Source organism: Heptranchias perlo, unplaced genomic scaffold, assembly GCF_035084215.1.
Source record: "Heptranchias perlo isolate sHepPer1 unplaced genomic scaffold, sHepPer1.hap1 HAP1_SCAFFOLD_47, whole genome shotgun sequence".
In the NCBI taxonomy this organism is placed as follows: Eukaryota; Metazoa; Chordata; class Chondrichthyes; order Hexanchiformes; family Hexanchidae; genus Heptranchias; species Heptranchias perlo.
This window is the reverse complement of record NW_027139484.1, coordinates 8,898,324-8,912,894: the sequence shown is the minus strand read 5'-3', so window position 1 is coordinate 8,912,894 and position 14,571 is coordinate 8,898,324. Positions and strand designations below refer to the sequence as shown.

Below are 14,571 nucleotides of genomic sequence, written 5' to 3'. Positions count from 1 at the left end.
ACTGAGCCCCACCCTGGGCCCTTCCTGTCTGTACATTGAACCAATGTCCCACTGTAGCCCAGACTGAGCCCAAACCTGGTCCCTTCCTGTCTGTACATTGACCCAGTGTCCCACTGCAGCCCAGACTGAGCCATACCCTGGGCCCTTCCTGTCTGTACATTGACCCAGTGTCCCACTGCACCCCAGACTGAGCCCAAACCTGGGCCCTTCCTGTCTGTACATTGACCCAGTGTCCCACTGCAGCCCAGACTGAACACCACCCTGGGCCCTTCCTTTCTGTACATTGAACCAGTGTTCCATTGCAGCCCAGACTGAACCCCACCCTGGGCCCTTGCTGTCTGTACATTGACCCAGTGTCCCACTGCAGCCCAGAATGAACCCCACCCTGGGCCCTTGCTGTCTGTACATTGACCCAGTGTCCCACTGCAGCCCAGACTGAGCCCCACCCTGGGCCATTCCTGTCTGTGCATTGACCCAGTGTCCCACTGCAGCCCAGACTGAACCCCACCCTGGGCCCTTGCTGTCTGTACATTGACCCAGTGTCCCACTGCAGCCCAGACTGAACCCCACCCTGGGCCCTTGCTGTCTGTACATTGACCCAGTGTCCCACTGCAGCCCAGACTGAGCTCCACCCTGGGCCCTTGCTGTCTGTACATTGACCCAGTGTCCCACTGCAGCCCAGACTGAGCCCCACCCTGGGCCCTTCCTGTCTGTACATTGACCCAGTGTCCCACTGCAGCCCAGACTGAGCTCCACCCTGGGCCCTTCCTGTCTGTCCATTGACCCAGTGTCCCACTGCAGCCCAGACTGAGCCCCACCCTGGGCCCTTCCTGTCTGTACATTGACCCAGTGTCCCAATGCAGCCCAGACTGAGCCCCACCCTGGGCCCTTCCTGTCTGTACATTGACCCAGTGTCCCACTGCAGCCCAGACTGAGCCCCACCCTGGGCCCTTCCTGTCTGTACATTGACCCAGTGACCCACTCCAGCCCAGACTGAGCCCCACCCTGGGCCCTTCCTGTCTGTACATTGACCCAGTGTCCCACTGCAGCCCAGACTGAGCTCCACCCTGGGCCCTTCCTGTCTGTACATTGACCCAGTGTCCCACTGCAGCCCAGACTGAGCCCCACCCTGGGCCCTTCCTGTCTGTACATTGACCCAGTGTCCCACTGCAGCCCAGACTGAGCCCCACCCTGGGCCCTTCCTGTCTGTACATTGACCCAGTGTCCCACTGCAGCCCAGACTGAGCCCCACCCTGGGCCCTTCCTGTCTGTACATTGACCCAGTGTCCCACTGCAGCCCAGACTGAGCCCCACCCTGGGCCCTTCCTGTCTGTACATTGACCCAGTGTCCCACTGCAGCCCAGACTGAGCCCCACCCTGGGCCCTTCCTGTCTGTACATTGACCCAGTGTCCCACTGCAGCCCAGACTGAGCCCCACCCTGGGCCCTTCCTGTCTGTACATTGACCCAGTGTCCCACTGCAGCCCAGACTGAGCCCCACCCTGGGCCCTTCCTGTCTGTACATTGACCCAGTGCCCCATTGGGGACCATCCAGCCCCGGATATCCGGCAGAATCAGCGCTGTGGGACCGGGTGACTGAGTCTCGTGACCCTGTCGCTGGGCCTCTGACGTCACAATGGGAGACGACGCTCGCTCAGCTCGAGCTGGAAACCGTTAAAGGGCCGTTCGGATTCAAACCTGGAGCGCGGCCGGTTAAAGGGGAGGGACAGAGAATCGGCCAAAAATATTCATATAGTGAGACCAGCAATGGTTATAAATTGAAATCTTCGTATAATGAGACCAGGAATGGTTATAAATTGAAATGTTCATATAATGAGACCAGGAATGGTTATAAATTGAAATGTTCATATCATGAGACCAGGAATTGTTATAAATTGAAATGTTCATATAATGAGACCAGGAATGGTTATGAATTGAAATGTTCATATAATGAGACCAGGAATGGTTATGAATTGAAATGTTCATATAATGAGACCAGGAATGGTTATAAATTGAAATGTTCATATAATGAGACCAGGAATGGTTATAAATTGAAATGTTCATATAATGAGACCAGGAATGGTTATAAATTGAAATGTTCATATAATGAGACCAGGAATGGTGAGAAATTGAAATGTTCACTCTCCCACACTCAGTCCGGGTCTGGATTCCCGCAGTGACTCTACGTGTCTCTTTCCATTTGGACTGAACTGATTCTCCCTCAGCCTGAAACAAATTAAAGATTTAACAGGAAATAAACAGATTGAACAACAGTGTAAATAACAGGGAGACTGGGGTTAATATTTCAATAATAATTACTGACAAATATTACCGATAATAGGAACTGGATCTCATCGATATTTTATTTATTACATTAAACATTAGCACAAACACTCATCCGATCTGTTCCAGACTTTTGCGGGTCAGTATGAGGGAGCGGAGAGCGGGGACAGATCGGTCTGTGAAGGAGTTTGATCCCAGGGACAGATCCGTCAGTGACCGGTTTGTCCTGAGAGCGGAGACGAGATCCTCGGTACAAGAATCTGTGAGACCGACACCAACCAGACTGGGGATCAGAGAGAAATGGAGAAAAAACAGGAATCAAGATAAATCCCCAATGTTTATTTGAATTATTATTACTTATACCGACATTAATGTACAGTGTTAGACATCCAGTTATGATAAACACAATCTCACACAGTCTGATACTTACTACAGTTCCTGTATTTTACAGTCCGGGTTCCCCAGAGCCGCAGATAGTAGTTTCACTCCTGAATCTCCCAGTTTATTTCTCCCCAGTCGAAGCACAAACAGACAGCGAGTTGGAAACAAACTGAATCCAATCCCAGATCTGATACATTTTTTCTCTGATATTACAGGAAACAATGAAAAATCTTCAGGAAATTAATAACCAGATTTCCCTGTCACTGACAATGAATCTCATTCTGTCCAACAGCCCATATATTCAGGGACTGTCAGTAAATGTATTTATTAAATAAAGTGCTGTCTGCGTGAAGCCTTTAAATGTCCCTCAGTCTTATTCCCTGATGATCAGAATTAAATTGCTGGAGGTTTAATTCCCTGTCGATCAGAACTTTTCATTCCCTGATGATCAGAATTAACCTGCTGAAGGTTTCATTCCCTAATGATCAGAATCACCCTTCTGAAGGTCAGTGACTGGTCCAGTCATGTTTGGGGAAACTGTGTCATTTCTGCTGCTTCGTAAATCCCACATTTTATTGGAATGGGGGTTTTCCCGGAATTAAATGATAAAGCGGTGATTACCTGTACTTTATGCAGTTTTATATTAATCTGTATGATATCTCGGGGTGAGTTATATTGTGAAACTGCGCTAACGGCTGGTGCAAAATCCGTCCCCCAGGATTTTTTTTATTCGTTCATGGGATGTGGGCGTCGCAGGCGATGCCGGCATTTATTGCCCATCCCTAATTGCCCTTGAGAAGGTGGTGGTGAGCCGCCTTCTTGAACCGCTGCAGTCCTTGTGGTGACGGTTCTCCCACATTGCTGTTTGGAAGGGAATTCCAGGATTTTGACCCAACGACGATGAAGGAACGGCGATATATTTCCAAGTCGGGATGGTGTGTGACTTGGAGGGGAACGCACAGGTGGTGTTGTTCCCATGTGCCTGCTGCTCTTGTCCTTCGAGATGGTAGAGGTCGCGGGTTTCGGAGGTGCTGTCGAAGAAGCCTTGGCAAGTTGCTGCAGTGCATCCTGTGGATGGTACAGACTTCAGCCACTGTGCGCCGGTGGTGAAGGGAGTGAATGTTTAGGGTGGTGGATAGGGTGCCAATCAAGCGGGCTGCTTTATCTTGGATGGTGTCAAGCTTCTTGAGTGTTGATGGAGCTGCACTCATCCAAGCAAGTGGAGAGTATTCCATCACACTCCTGACTTGTGCCTTGTAGATGGTGGAAAGGCTTTGGGGAGTCAGGAGGTGAGTCACTCGCCGCAGAATACCCAGCCTCTGACCTGCTCTCGCAGCCATAGTATTTATGTGGCTGGTCCAGTTAAGTTTCTGGTCAATGGTGACCCCCAGGATGTTTTATTTGATAAGGAGAGTTTATTCTGTCCTGTTACAAGTTTTAAATGTCCCTGTACTCCTCATTTATTTCTTGGACACACAAATCTCCATCAAAGACGGCCACCTCAGCACCTCACTCTACCGCAAGCCAACGGACAACCTCACGATGCTCCACTTTTCCAGCTTCCACCCCAACCACGTCAAAGAGGCCATCCCCTATGGACAGGCCCTACGAATACACAGGGTCTGCTCAGACGAGGAGGAACGCGATGGACACCTACAGACGCTGAAAGACGCCCTCGTAAGAACTGGATATGACGCTCGACTTGTCGATCGACAGTTCCGACGGGCCACAGCGAAGAATCGCTTAGACCTCCTCAGAAGACAAACACGGGACGCAACCAACAGAGTACCCTTCGTCGTCCAGTACTTCCCTGGAGCGGAGAAACTACACCATGTTCTCCGCAGCCTTCAAAATATCATCAATGAGGACGAACACCTCGCTATGGCCATCCCCACACCTCCACTACTCGCCTTTAAACAGCCACCCAACCTCAAACAAACCATCGTTCGCAGCAAATTACCTAGCTTTCAGGAGAACAGCGTCCACGACACCACACAACCCTGCCACGGTAACCTCTGCAAGACATGCCAGATCATCGACACAGATACCACCGTCACACGAGAGGACACCACCCACCAGGTACATGGTTCATACTCCTGTGACTCGGCCAACGTTGTCTACCTCATACGTTGCAGGAAAGGATGCCCCGGAGCATGGTACATTGGCGAGACCATGCAGACGCTGCGACAACGGATGAACGGACACCGCGCAACAATCGCCAAACAGGAGGGTTCCCTCCCAGTGGGGGAACACTTTAGCAGTCAAGGACATTCAGCCACCGACCTTCGGGTAAGCGTTCTCCAAGGCGGCCTTCGAGTCACACGACAACGCAAAATCGTCGAGCAGAAGTTGATAGCCAAGTTCCGCACCCATGAGGACGGTCTCAACCGGGATCTTGGGTTCATGTCACGCTACACGTAACCCCACCAGCAAAAAGGGGGAACAAAATTATATGTTTTTTTCATATTCTCTCTCTCTCTCTCTGCCATTTTGGGTTTCTTTCTGCCTGCCTGTGTAATAGACACAATGTTTATCCAGTGTACTGGGACGTGCTGTTCTCCGTGACTGGCCTGTTTGAATAACAACGACACCTTTTGATTGGTGTGATGCTGTCCCAGCCAGGTATAAGATACGCGATTTGAGAACTTTTTCACTCATTCATCTGACGAAGGGGATAATCTCCGAAAGCTTGTGATTTTAAAATAAATTTGTTGGACTATAACCTGGTGTTGTAAGATTCCCTCATTTATAGAGAGGAGAGTATCTCACTTTATTCCAATTAAACTGGCTCTACATTTATTCAGGTGTAACTGGCCCGACAGTTTATGGGGAATTTTCTGAAGTTCCCTCCCGAGCGGGACCACACACAGAGTGGGGCAGATTCGGGGATATTCCCAGGTTCACTGTCCCTGGTTATCCTAGGAGCCGCCCGCTGTGTGTGGGGCCCCACCGCTGGCCGGTGTGTGTCTGTACTCCTGGGCTAATACCCCACAACCCGTTAGATTGGAAACTTTTTACGGGCAGATTTTCGTTCCCAAATCCCACTGAAGCGAGGGGCCTGAATCCACAACCTTCTGACTCAGAGGCACGAATGCTGCCAGCTGGGTGAAGAGATGGTGGATGTCATGGAGAGTGTGAAGGGCTGTGTCATTGATGAGTTAAGACAACGCACTGACGTCGTGCGGGGAAAGCTCAGCTCGCCCACTGGGGGTTGACCGCCCGAAACCTGTGTTTTACTCTTTGTTACTGAATGTTTGGTGTTTCTGCTTCCCTCTCCTACACACGTTGACAGTCCGGTGACTGTCACTTGTCCCCCACACCTCGGTAAGAGGGTGGGATGCTCCAACGCACAGACTGCTGCAGTTAGTGTCAGTCTACGTGTAAGTAACAGTGAGAAGTATCCTCTACAATGGACGTATCTCAGGCAGTGAGAAAAACAGCAACAAATATCATTTATTGCAATTAAATTATCAGACTCTTTCAGTGACCTGTATTTACTGATCCGATAAAGACTGTAAAATCCCGACTTGTTCAAAAGCATCCATTTTAGATTCTCCAGTCCTCAGGGATTTACCGATCCTGTTATCATTTGTCATATTTGTGTTGAATCTGCTTCTCTATGGTTTGAGGAAGCACTGAGGGTAGCAAGGGCACAGTCTTTATTCTGGGTGGGGGACTTCAATATCCTTCACCAAGAGTAGCTCGGTAGCACCACTACTGACCGAGCTGGGCGAGTCGGGAATGACATCGCTGCCAGACTGAGCCTGTGGCAGGTGATGAGCGAACCAACACTGAGGAAAAACCTGCTTGACCTCGTCCTCACCAATCTACCTGTCGCAGATGCATCTGCCCATGACAGTATTGGTAGGAGTGACCACCGCACAGTCCTTATGGAAATGAAGTCCCGTCTTCAGACTGAGGACACCATCCAACGTGTTGTTTGGCACGGCTGGAGTGCTGAATGGGATAGATTCAGGACAGATCCAGCAGCTCAAAACTGGGCATCCATGAGGCGCTGTGGGCCATCAGCAGCAGCAGAATTGTATTCCAGCACAATCTGGAACCTCATGGCCCGGCATATTCCTTACTCTACCATTACCAACAAGCCAGGGGATCAACCCTGGTTCAATGAGGAGTGTAGAAGAGCATGCCAGGTGCAGCACCAGGCGTACCTAAAAATGAGGTGTCAACCTGGTGAAGCTACAACTCAGGACTACATGCATGCTTAACAGCGGAAGCAACATGCTATAGACCGAGCTCAGCGATTCCACAACCAACGGATTGGATCAAAGCTCTGCAGTCCTCCCACATCCAGCCGTCAATGGTGGTGGACAATTTAAAAACTAACAGGAGGAGGAGGCTCTGCAAACATTCCCATCCTCAATGATGCCAGATTCCAGCACGTGAATGCAAAAGACAAGGCTAAAGCGTTTGCAACCATCTTGAGCCAGAAGTGCCGAATGGATGATCCATCTCGGCCTCCTCCCGATATTCCCACCGTCACGGAAGCCAGTCTTCGGCCAATTCGATTCACTCCACGTGATATCAAGAAACGGCTGAGTGCACTGGATACAGCAAAGGCTATGGGCCCCGACAACATCCCAGCTGTGGTGCTGAAGACTTGTGCTCCAGAACCAGCTGCGCCTCTAGCCAAGCTGTTCCAGCACAGCTACAACACTGGCATCTACCCGAAATGTGGAAAATTGCCCAGGTACGTCCTATCCACAAAAAAATACGACAAATGCAATCTGGCTAATTGCCGCCTCATCGGCCACGTCTCAATCATCAGCAAAGTGATGGAAGGTGTCGTCGACAGTGCTTTCAAGCGGCACTTACTCACCAATAACCTGCTCACCAATGCGCAGGTTGGGTTCCGCCAGGACCACTCAGCTCCAGACCTCATTACAGCCTTGGTCTAAATATCGACAAAAGAGTTGAATTCCAGAGGTAAGGTGAGAGTGACAGCCTTTAACATGAAGGCAGCGTTTGACCGAGTGTGGCACCAAGGAGCCCGAGTAAAATTGAAGTCAATGGGAATCAGGGGAAAACTCTCCAGTGGCCGGAGTCATCCCTTCACAAAGGAAGATGGTAGTGGTTGTTGGAGGCCAATCATCTCAGCCCCAGGACATTGCTGCAGGATTTCCCCAGGGCAGTGTCCGAGGCCCAACCTTCTTCAGCTGCTTCATCAATGACCTTCCGTCCATCATAAGGTCAAAATGGGGATGTTCGCTGATGATTGCACAGTGTTTAGTTCCATTCGCAACCCCTCAGATAATGAAGCAGTCCGTGTCTGCATGTAGCAAGACCTGGACAACATCCAGGCTTGGGCTCATAAGTGGCAAGTAACATTCGCGCCAGACAAGTGCCATGCAATGACTATCTACAACAAGAGAGAGTCTAACCACCTCCACTTAACATTCAACGGCATTAGCATCGCCGAATTCCACACCACCAACATCCTGAGGGTCACCATTGACCAGAAATTTAACTGGACCAGCCACATAAATACTGTGGCTACAAGAGCAGGTCAGAGGCTGGATGTTCTGTGGCGAGTGACTCAACTCCTGACTCCCCAAAGCCTTTCCACCATCTACAAGGCACAAGTCAGGAGTGTGATGGAATACTCTCCACTTGCTTGGATGAGCGCAGCTCCAATAACACTCAAGTAGCTCGGCACCATTCAGGACAAAGCAGCCCGCTTGATTGGCACCCCATCCACCACCCTAAACATTCACTCCCTCCACCACCGGCGCACAGTGGCTGCAGTGTGTACCATCCACAGAATGCACTGCAACAACTCGCCAAGGCTTCTTCGACAGCACCTCCCAAACCCGCGACCTCTACCACCTAGAAGGACAAGGGCAGCATGCACACGGGAACACATCCAACTGCACGTTCCCCTCCAAGTCACACACCATCCAGACTTGGAAATATATCGCCGTTCCTTCATCGTCGCTGGGTCAAAATCCTGGAACTCCCTTCCTAATAGCACTGTGGGGAAACCTTCACCACACGGACTGCAGCGGTTCAAGAAAGCGGCTCACCACCACCTTCTCAAGGGCAATTATGGATGGACCATAAATGCTGGCCTCGCCAGCGACGCCCTCATTCCATGAACGAATAAATAATAAAGAATAATTTGCAGACCGCCTTTAACGTAATAAACATTCCCAAGGGGATTCACTGAGAAGTAAATGGAGTAAGAAGATATCAGGAGGACTGGTGAAAACCTTGGTCAAAGAGTGGGCTTAAGGATGGTGTAAAAGGAGAAGAAGTAAATGGAGAGTCGGAGGGGATAATATGGGTTTTCAAGAGTAGAATTTCGAAGTCTGAAGGATAAAAATGGATCCCCGACCAAAGAAGGAGATATTAGGAGGGATGACAAAAGCTTGAAGCAAGATATAGTTTTCATGGAAGGCCTGAAAGAAGGAAAGAACTTGCCTTTATATCGCGCCTTTCAAGGCCTCAGGACCTCCCAAAACAGTCAATAAAGTACATTGTGAAGTGTAGTCACTGTGGTAATGTAGGAAAGGTGACAGCCAATTTGCACACAGCAAGATCCCACTCACTGCAATGCGATAAATGGCCAGGAAATAGGCCTTAGTAATGTTGCTTGAGGGATAAATATTTGCCAGGACACCGGAAAGAACTCCCCTGCACTTTTTCGAATATTGCTGTGGGATCTTTTACATCTCCCTGAGAGGGTAGATGGGTCCACGATTTAATGTATCCTATTGTCGGAACCTCCGACAGTACAGGACTGCCACAGTACTGCCCCTCCAACAGTACTGCACTCCCGCAGCACTGACCATTCAACAGATTGAGAGTCCCTCAGTACTGGCCCTCCGACAGTGCAGCAATTCCTCAGTACTGACTCTCCGACAGCGCAACCCTCCCTCCATACTGACCCTCCGTCAGTGTAGCACTCCCACAGTACTGACCATCCGACAGTACAGTGCTTCTTCAGTACTGACCCTCCGTAAATACAGTGCACCCTCACTTGCATTTCAGTGTCTGCATGGATTATGTGTTCAAGTTTCTGGAATTGGATTTCAATGCACAGCCTTCTAACTCACAGATGAGACTGCTACCAATGATCCACATCTGACACCTGAAAGGAGGAGAGGGAGATGGAGGGGCTTCGGGAGATCATTGAGTCGCGTGGATATGGCTGAAGGCACGGTTGTCAAAAGTAGGACAAATGGACTGCGGATGCACAAGCGATCAGAGGTGGAGGAGTAAAGTGTTCCCGAGGGGCTGTCGGACTGGAGGAGGTTACAGAGGTAGGGAGGGGTGAGGCCCTGATGATATTAAGTGTAAGAAAGAATAAAAATAAACTACAGGCTGAGGAGAATGGAATCCAATGCAGGTCAGTAAGGATTTTGGTGATTGGTGAGCCGCTCACCAATCAAAAAGCCAGGGGTGTGGATGGCATCCCTGGCAAGGATGTGCCAATTTTGTGGCCAAATATCATGACTTCCCAATTTTTAACTGGAGGAAATGGTGGGTCATCTAAAACAGAAAGTGGGTCTGACATCACAAAGACATTGGAAGGGTCAAGAGAGGCGGTGGTTTTATCAGCGTCCATCTGAAAGCTGGTCCATGTCTGTGGACTGTGTCTCCAAAGGGCAGCATGTAGATAAGGAAGAGGAGGGAGTCAAGGATTGAACCTTTAGAAACATCAGAGATAAAGGTGATGGGGTGGGAAGAGAAACTTCTCCTGGCTGTGATCAGAGAGGTGAGTGGAACCAAGAGAGGGTCGTCCCAGCAAAAGAGGCCAGTGTCCGATGAATGAAGAGGTGACGGGTGGGTTGTCTGTAGGTATGGAGATGGGGAGGGTTTTAAACTCAAGGATGAGAATTTAAAATTTAACGGATATGTAACTGGGAGCCAGTGAGGGTCAGTGAGGCCGAGCAGGACCTGGTGCTGGTTGGACAACAACGTTTTGGACGAGCTCACTTTTATGGAAGGTGGAGGTTGGGTGGCCGGTCAGGAGTGTATTGGAGGAATGGAGTCTGGAGTGGACAGAGGCATTGATGAGGGTTTCAATGGCGATGTGCTGAGGAAGGAACAGAGCGTGTGATGGAATCACGGGGCCTTTGTGATGGAGGTCAATTCGAGGAATGAGCTCAGCTCGGTGTTACACGGGGCCAATTTTACTGGAGCCGCGAACCAATGCAGAATAAACGGGTAAACTTCTGCCGTAAAATGGCGGAGAGAGGAATGTCAATGGGACACGTTCAGTGTCCGTCCCCAAATATCACCCACAGTCATTTCTGGGCTGCAATCCTCAACCTGCCCTTTAACTGTCCTCGTGGCAGTGACTCAATATTCATATTTTAACTGGGAAACTGCAGGAACAGAGTGAAACGGGCCTGCTTGTGTCCCTGGATTCAGACTACACTGCGGAGAATCGGTAACATTCATAAATGAATCGCCAGCACTGACCATGGTCAATACAATTATATAAAAACCGTAAATGAAGCCGTTTATTATTGTCGGATCAGTCCCGTTTGAGAACAGATATAAACTTTATTCCTGAGAGAGGTCTGATTAAGATAATGTCCTGGACTTTGAGATGTTTGTGTTTTATTCACCACATTATTTACATCGGAGTCAAAGCTGCTGATATAATGTGTTTGTTAAACTGACTGTAACTGATAGCAATGATCAGGAGTATAACCGTGTCAGTGGAGACTTATCCACTGTATAAATCAGGGCTTGTTGGAATGGATCAGCTCAGTGTGACTGCTGGAGTTGTGCTTTCCTGGTCAACAGAAGTCACTGCTTCTCAAAGAAATGGATTATCCAGTAATATTTCAGATACAAGACATTTATTATCCTGTTCTTGCAGCAATTGGAGTTCCAGGTAAGCCGATATCTCAGCTGTTAATGGTGTAAATCAGTGTTGAATCTGCTGCTGTACTTGGTGTATGATTTTTTTCTCCTAGCGCATTTAACACAGTCACCTGGTCTGTTCTTCGGTTGAATGATGGAATATTTTAAGTCTCTGCTCTTTCGGGCTTGTCGGAGCTGCATTATATCCATAATGACCCTTTTATATCCAACCCTGGCATTGTTAATGGATTATTCTCTGTACTGAATGTATTGTTGACTAATTGTATCACTTTAACTTCCAAACTTTCGATATTGTCGGACTTACATTAGATCTGTAATGACTTTGTATATACAAAGCTGGCATTGTTACTGGATTATTCTCTGTATGGAATGTATTGGAATCAGGTGTCTTGGCTAAGAGTTGGTATCAGACCATCAGGAGTTGTTAACAGTCTCATGTTGTGGAACGAACCTGTCCTGGAATATGTTTTCATCAATGTGTTTTCAGTGATTGATAATGAGACAGCTCACGGTCTCAGTGTTACAAGGAGGCAGTGCAATGTCCTCCCTCCCCAATAAAATGCTTCAGTTTAACTGGGATTTCAATGTATTTATTGGTGATCACTGTTATGAAATATTATTTCATTATGTGTGTATCTGACGCCGTTTCAGATGTCTGGTTACTGAACTGAGTTTTCTGCTGAATCTTTCACATCTCATTCTCTGCTTCACTGTGGACGAATTCACTGACTGTCACTGGACTTCACTGTAAAATGAAATGTTTTGATGTTATGTTGTCTCAATTTGCACCGTATTTGTTGGAATCAGGAGCCCTTCAGTGTATCTGTACATTATCAGTGTGATTTTGGCGTTTTGTTAATTGAACAATCCCGCCAAATATGACTTTACTTTATAATTACAGGAGAAGGAATCTCAATTATTGTGAGATCTGCCTGGGAGAGGCTTTCGATTCTGTTTATTCCATGATTGGCAGATGATGTGAACAGTGTAGGTGAACAGGTGGAGAATCGGATGATCTCTAGAAACATTAAACTATTCCACAGAGGCTTCACTATTTAACAAACCGACACTGAGAATAGGATCGGTGGAACACGGGGCTGGTGAACAGAATGCAGGCACAGGATGATAGGATTTAATCGGATATGAAAATGGACTTGAGAAAGAGAGTAGAGTGAGTGATAGAGAGGGTGACTGAGAGGGAAAGCGAGAGGCTGTGGTGTGAATAATTCATCAGAATGAACTGCTGAAACTTCCAGTACAATTAAATATACAAAATGTGATTTGAAGGTGATATTATGAAGTGGTCAGATTGGGTGAGTTTTTATTGTGGGACTCGCTCCTCATGTTTATATCCCTGTCAGGTCCTCAGTCTGTTTTTGTGAATGTTCCTTGTTTTCCAAACTTAGCACTAAATATAATTCAAATTTACCTCAAGAATAGAATCAGTAATTTATTGATTGTGATGAATTATGAGGATGCTGTGATGTTAAAGCTCAGCTGAATTCAATAAACAACAAGTTTGATATAATTAATATCCAACACAGGTTCCCTGACACCAATAACCACAGAAAGGAACTGTTGAATGCATTAGTTGGATTGTGCAAGTGGGACCGATGGATTAGATTTCCTCTAACACTCTGCAGCAATCTCTCCCTGTGAATCCCACCCTCCCCTCCCACTGCATTGAATCCTCTGTCTCCCTCCAAATCTCACTCACTGGCTCGGTCTCCAGCTGACTTACCCGTTTAGTGCCAGTCCCTGTCGGCTCACTTAACCCAGAGCAACAAACCAGCTGCACCTCCCCCTGTCCCCTCACCTTCCCGACACTTCCCTCTCTTTCCCCATCCGTCTGGAGCCCAAATCCGGCTTTAATCCACTGGATTCGCGGTGTGTAAAACCCCTTCTCCCTTCCCCACCGGCACTGTGCCCTCACTCAGTCATTCCACTGGATCCAGTGCTCACTTTATTCACTTTCTGTATCCATCTCCCAATTCATTATTGATCATTGTGTTGAAAAACATCTCTCTGCCCGAAAGCGCTGCCCAGGTCAATCAATCACTTTCCACCCTTCGATGCAGCAACAAAGCTGGAAATTTCACCTCAGATCCTCTCAAACCGTTGCTTTGGCTCCAGGTCTGATCAATAATTTATCTGCTTCATTTTCTCTCTCTTACAGTTAACTTGGTGGCGATTGTGATCCTGTCCCGAGGAAAGTGCGGTCTCTCCAAATGTATCAGTCGCTACCTGGTGGGAATGGCAGTGGCCGATCTCATGGTCGTTATCTTTGGTGTGATATTGAATTGGATTGGTGCGATTTATTTCCCAGGTTCATTCCTGTTCATTACTCCCGTGTGTAGTTTTATTTCCTCCTTGAGTATTGCAGCCACGGATGTTTCTGTCTGGCTCACAGTCGCTTTCACCTTTGATCGATTTGTGGCCATTTGTTGTGAGAAGCTGAAAACTAAATATTGCACCGAGGGAACGGCGGCTGTGGTTCTGGGAACAGTGAGTGTGCTGGGCTGTTTGGTGAATGTTCCCTGGTACTTTATGTATGAACCTTACGATATAATTGATGATGTTCCCTGGTTTTGTGAGACTAAACCGAGCTTCCGTACTTCCCCCGCATGGGCCGCATTTGACATGATTCACCTCATTTTAACCCCTTGTGTCCCGTTCTGTCTGATTTTGCTGTTCAATGTTCTGACAGTCAGGTGTATTTTAGTGTCCAGTCGAGTCCGCAGGGGACTCCGGGGCCGCAGCAATGGAGAGAACCAGAGTGATCCAGAGATGGAGAACCGAAAGAAATCCATAATTTTACTATTTAGTATATCGGGCAGTTTTATACTGTGGTGGCTGACACAGGTTGTATTTTACATTTATCTGCGAATTGCAGACAATCGGTATTATTACTCCGACTCTGAGCCTGGTTTTCTCTCACAACAGACGGCAATGATGTTGCTGCTCCTCAGTTCCTGCACAAACACGTGTATTTATGTCCTGACCCAGACTAAATTCAGAGAGGAGCTGAAGAACGCGGTGAAATACCCAC

At 48.2% G+C, this 14,571-nt stretch overlaps 1 protein-coding gene across 1 annotated transcript in view; it reads right to left on the bottom strand.

Moving 5' to 3' along the window:
• Window positions 1-2,319: 2,319 nt before the first annotated feature.
• Window positions 2,320-14,571, bottom strand: part of LOC137313370 (NACHT, LRR and PYD domains-containing protein 3-like) — a 52,135-nt gene continuing 39,883 nt past the window's right edge. Inside the window, exons 12-13 of the mRNA XM_067979497.1 lie at window positions 2,713-2,790; window positions 2,320-2,565 (exon numbers count right to left, since the gene is read on the bottom strand). Of these exons, the coding sequence (XP_067835598.1) occupies window positions 2,394-2,565; window positions 2,713-2,790 (250 nt within the window). The 3' untranslated portion in view covers window positions 2,320-2,393. The remainder of the gene's footprint in view (window positions 2,566-2,712; window positions 2,791-14,571) is intronic.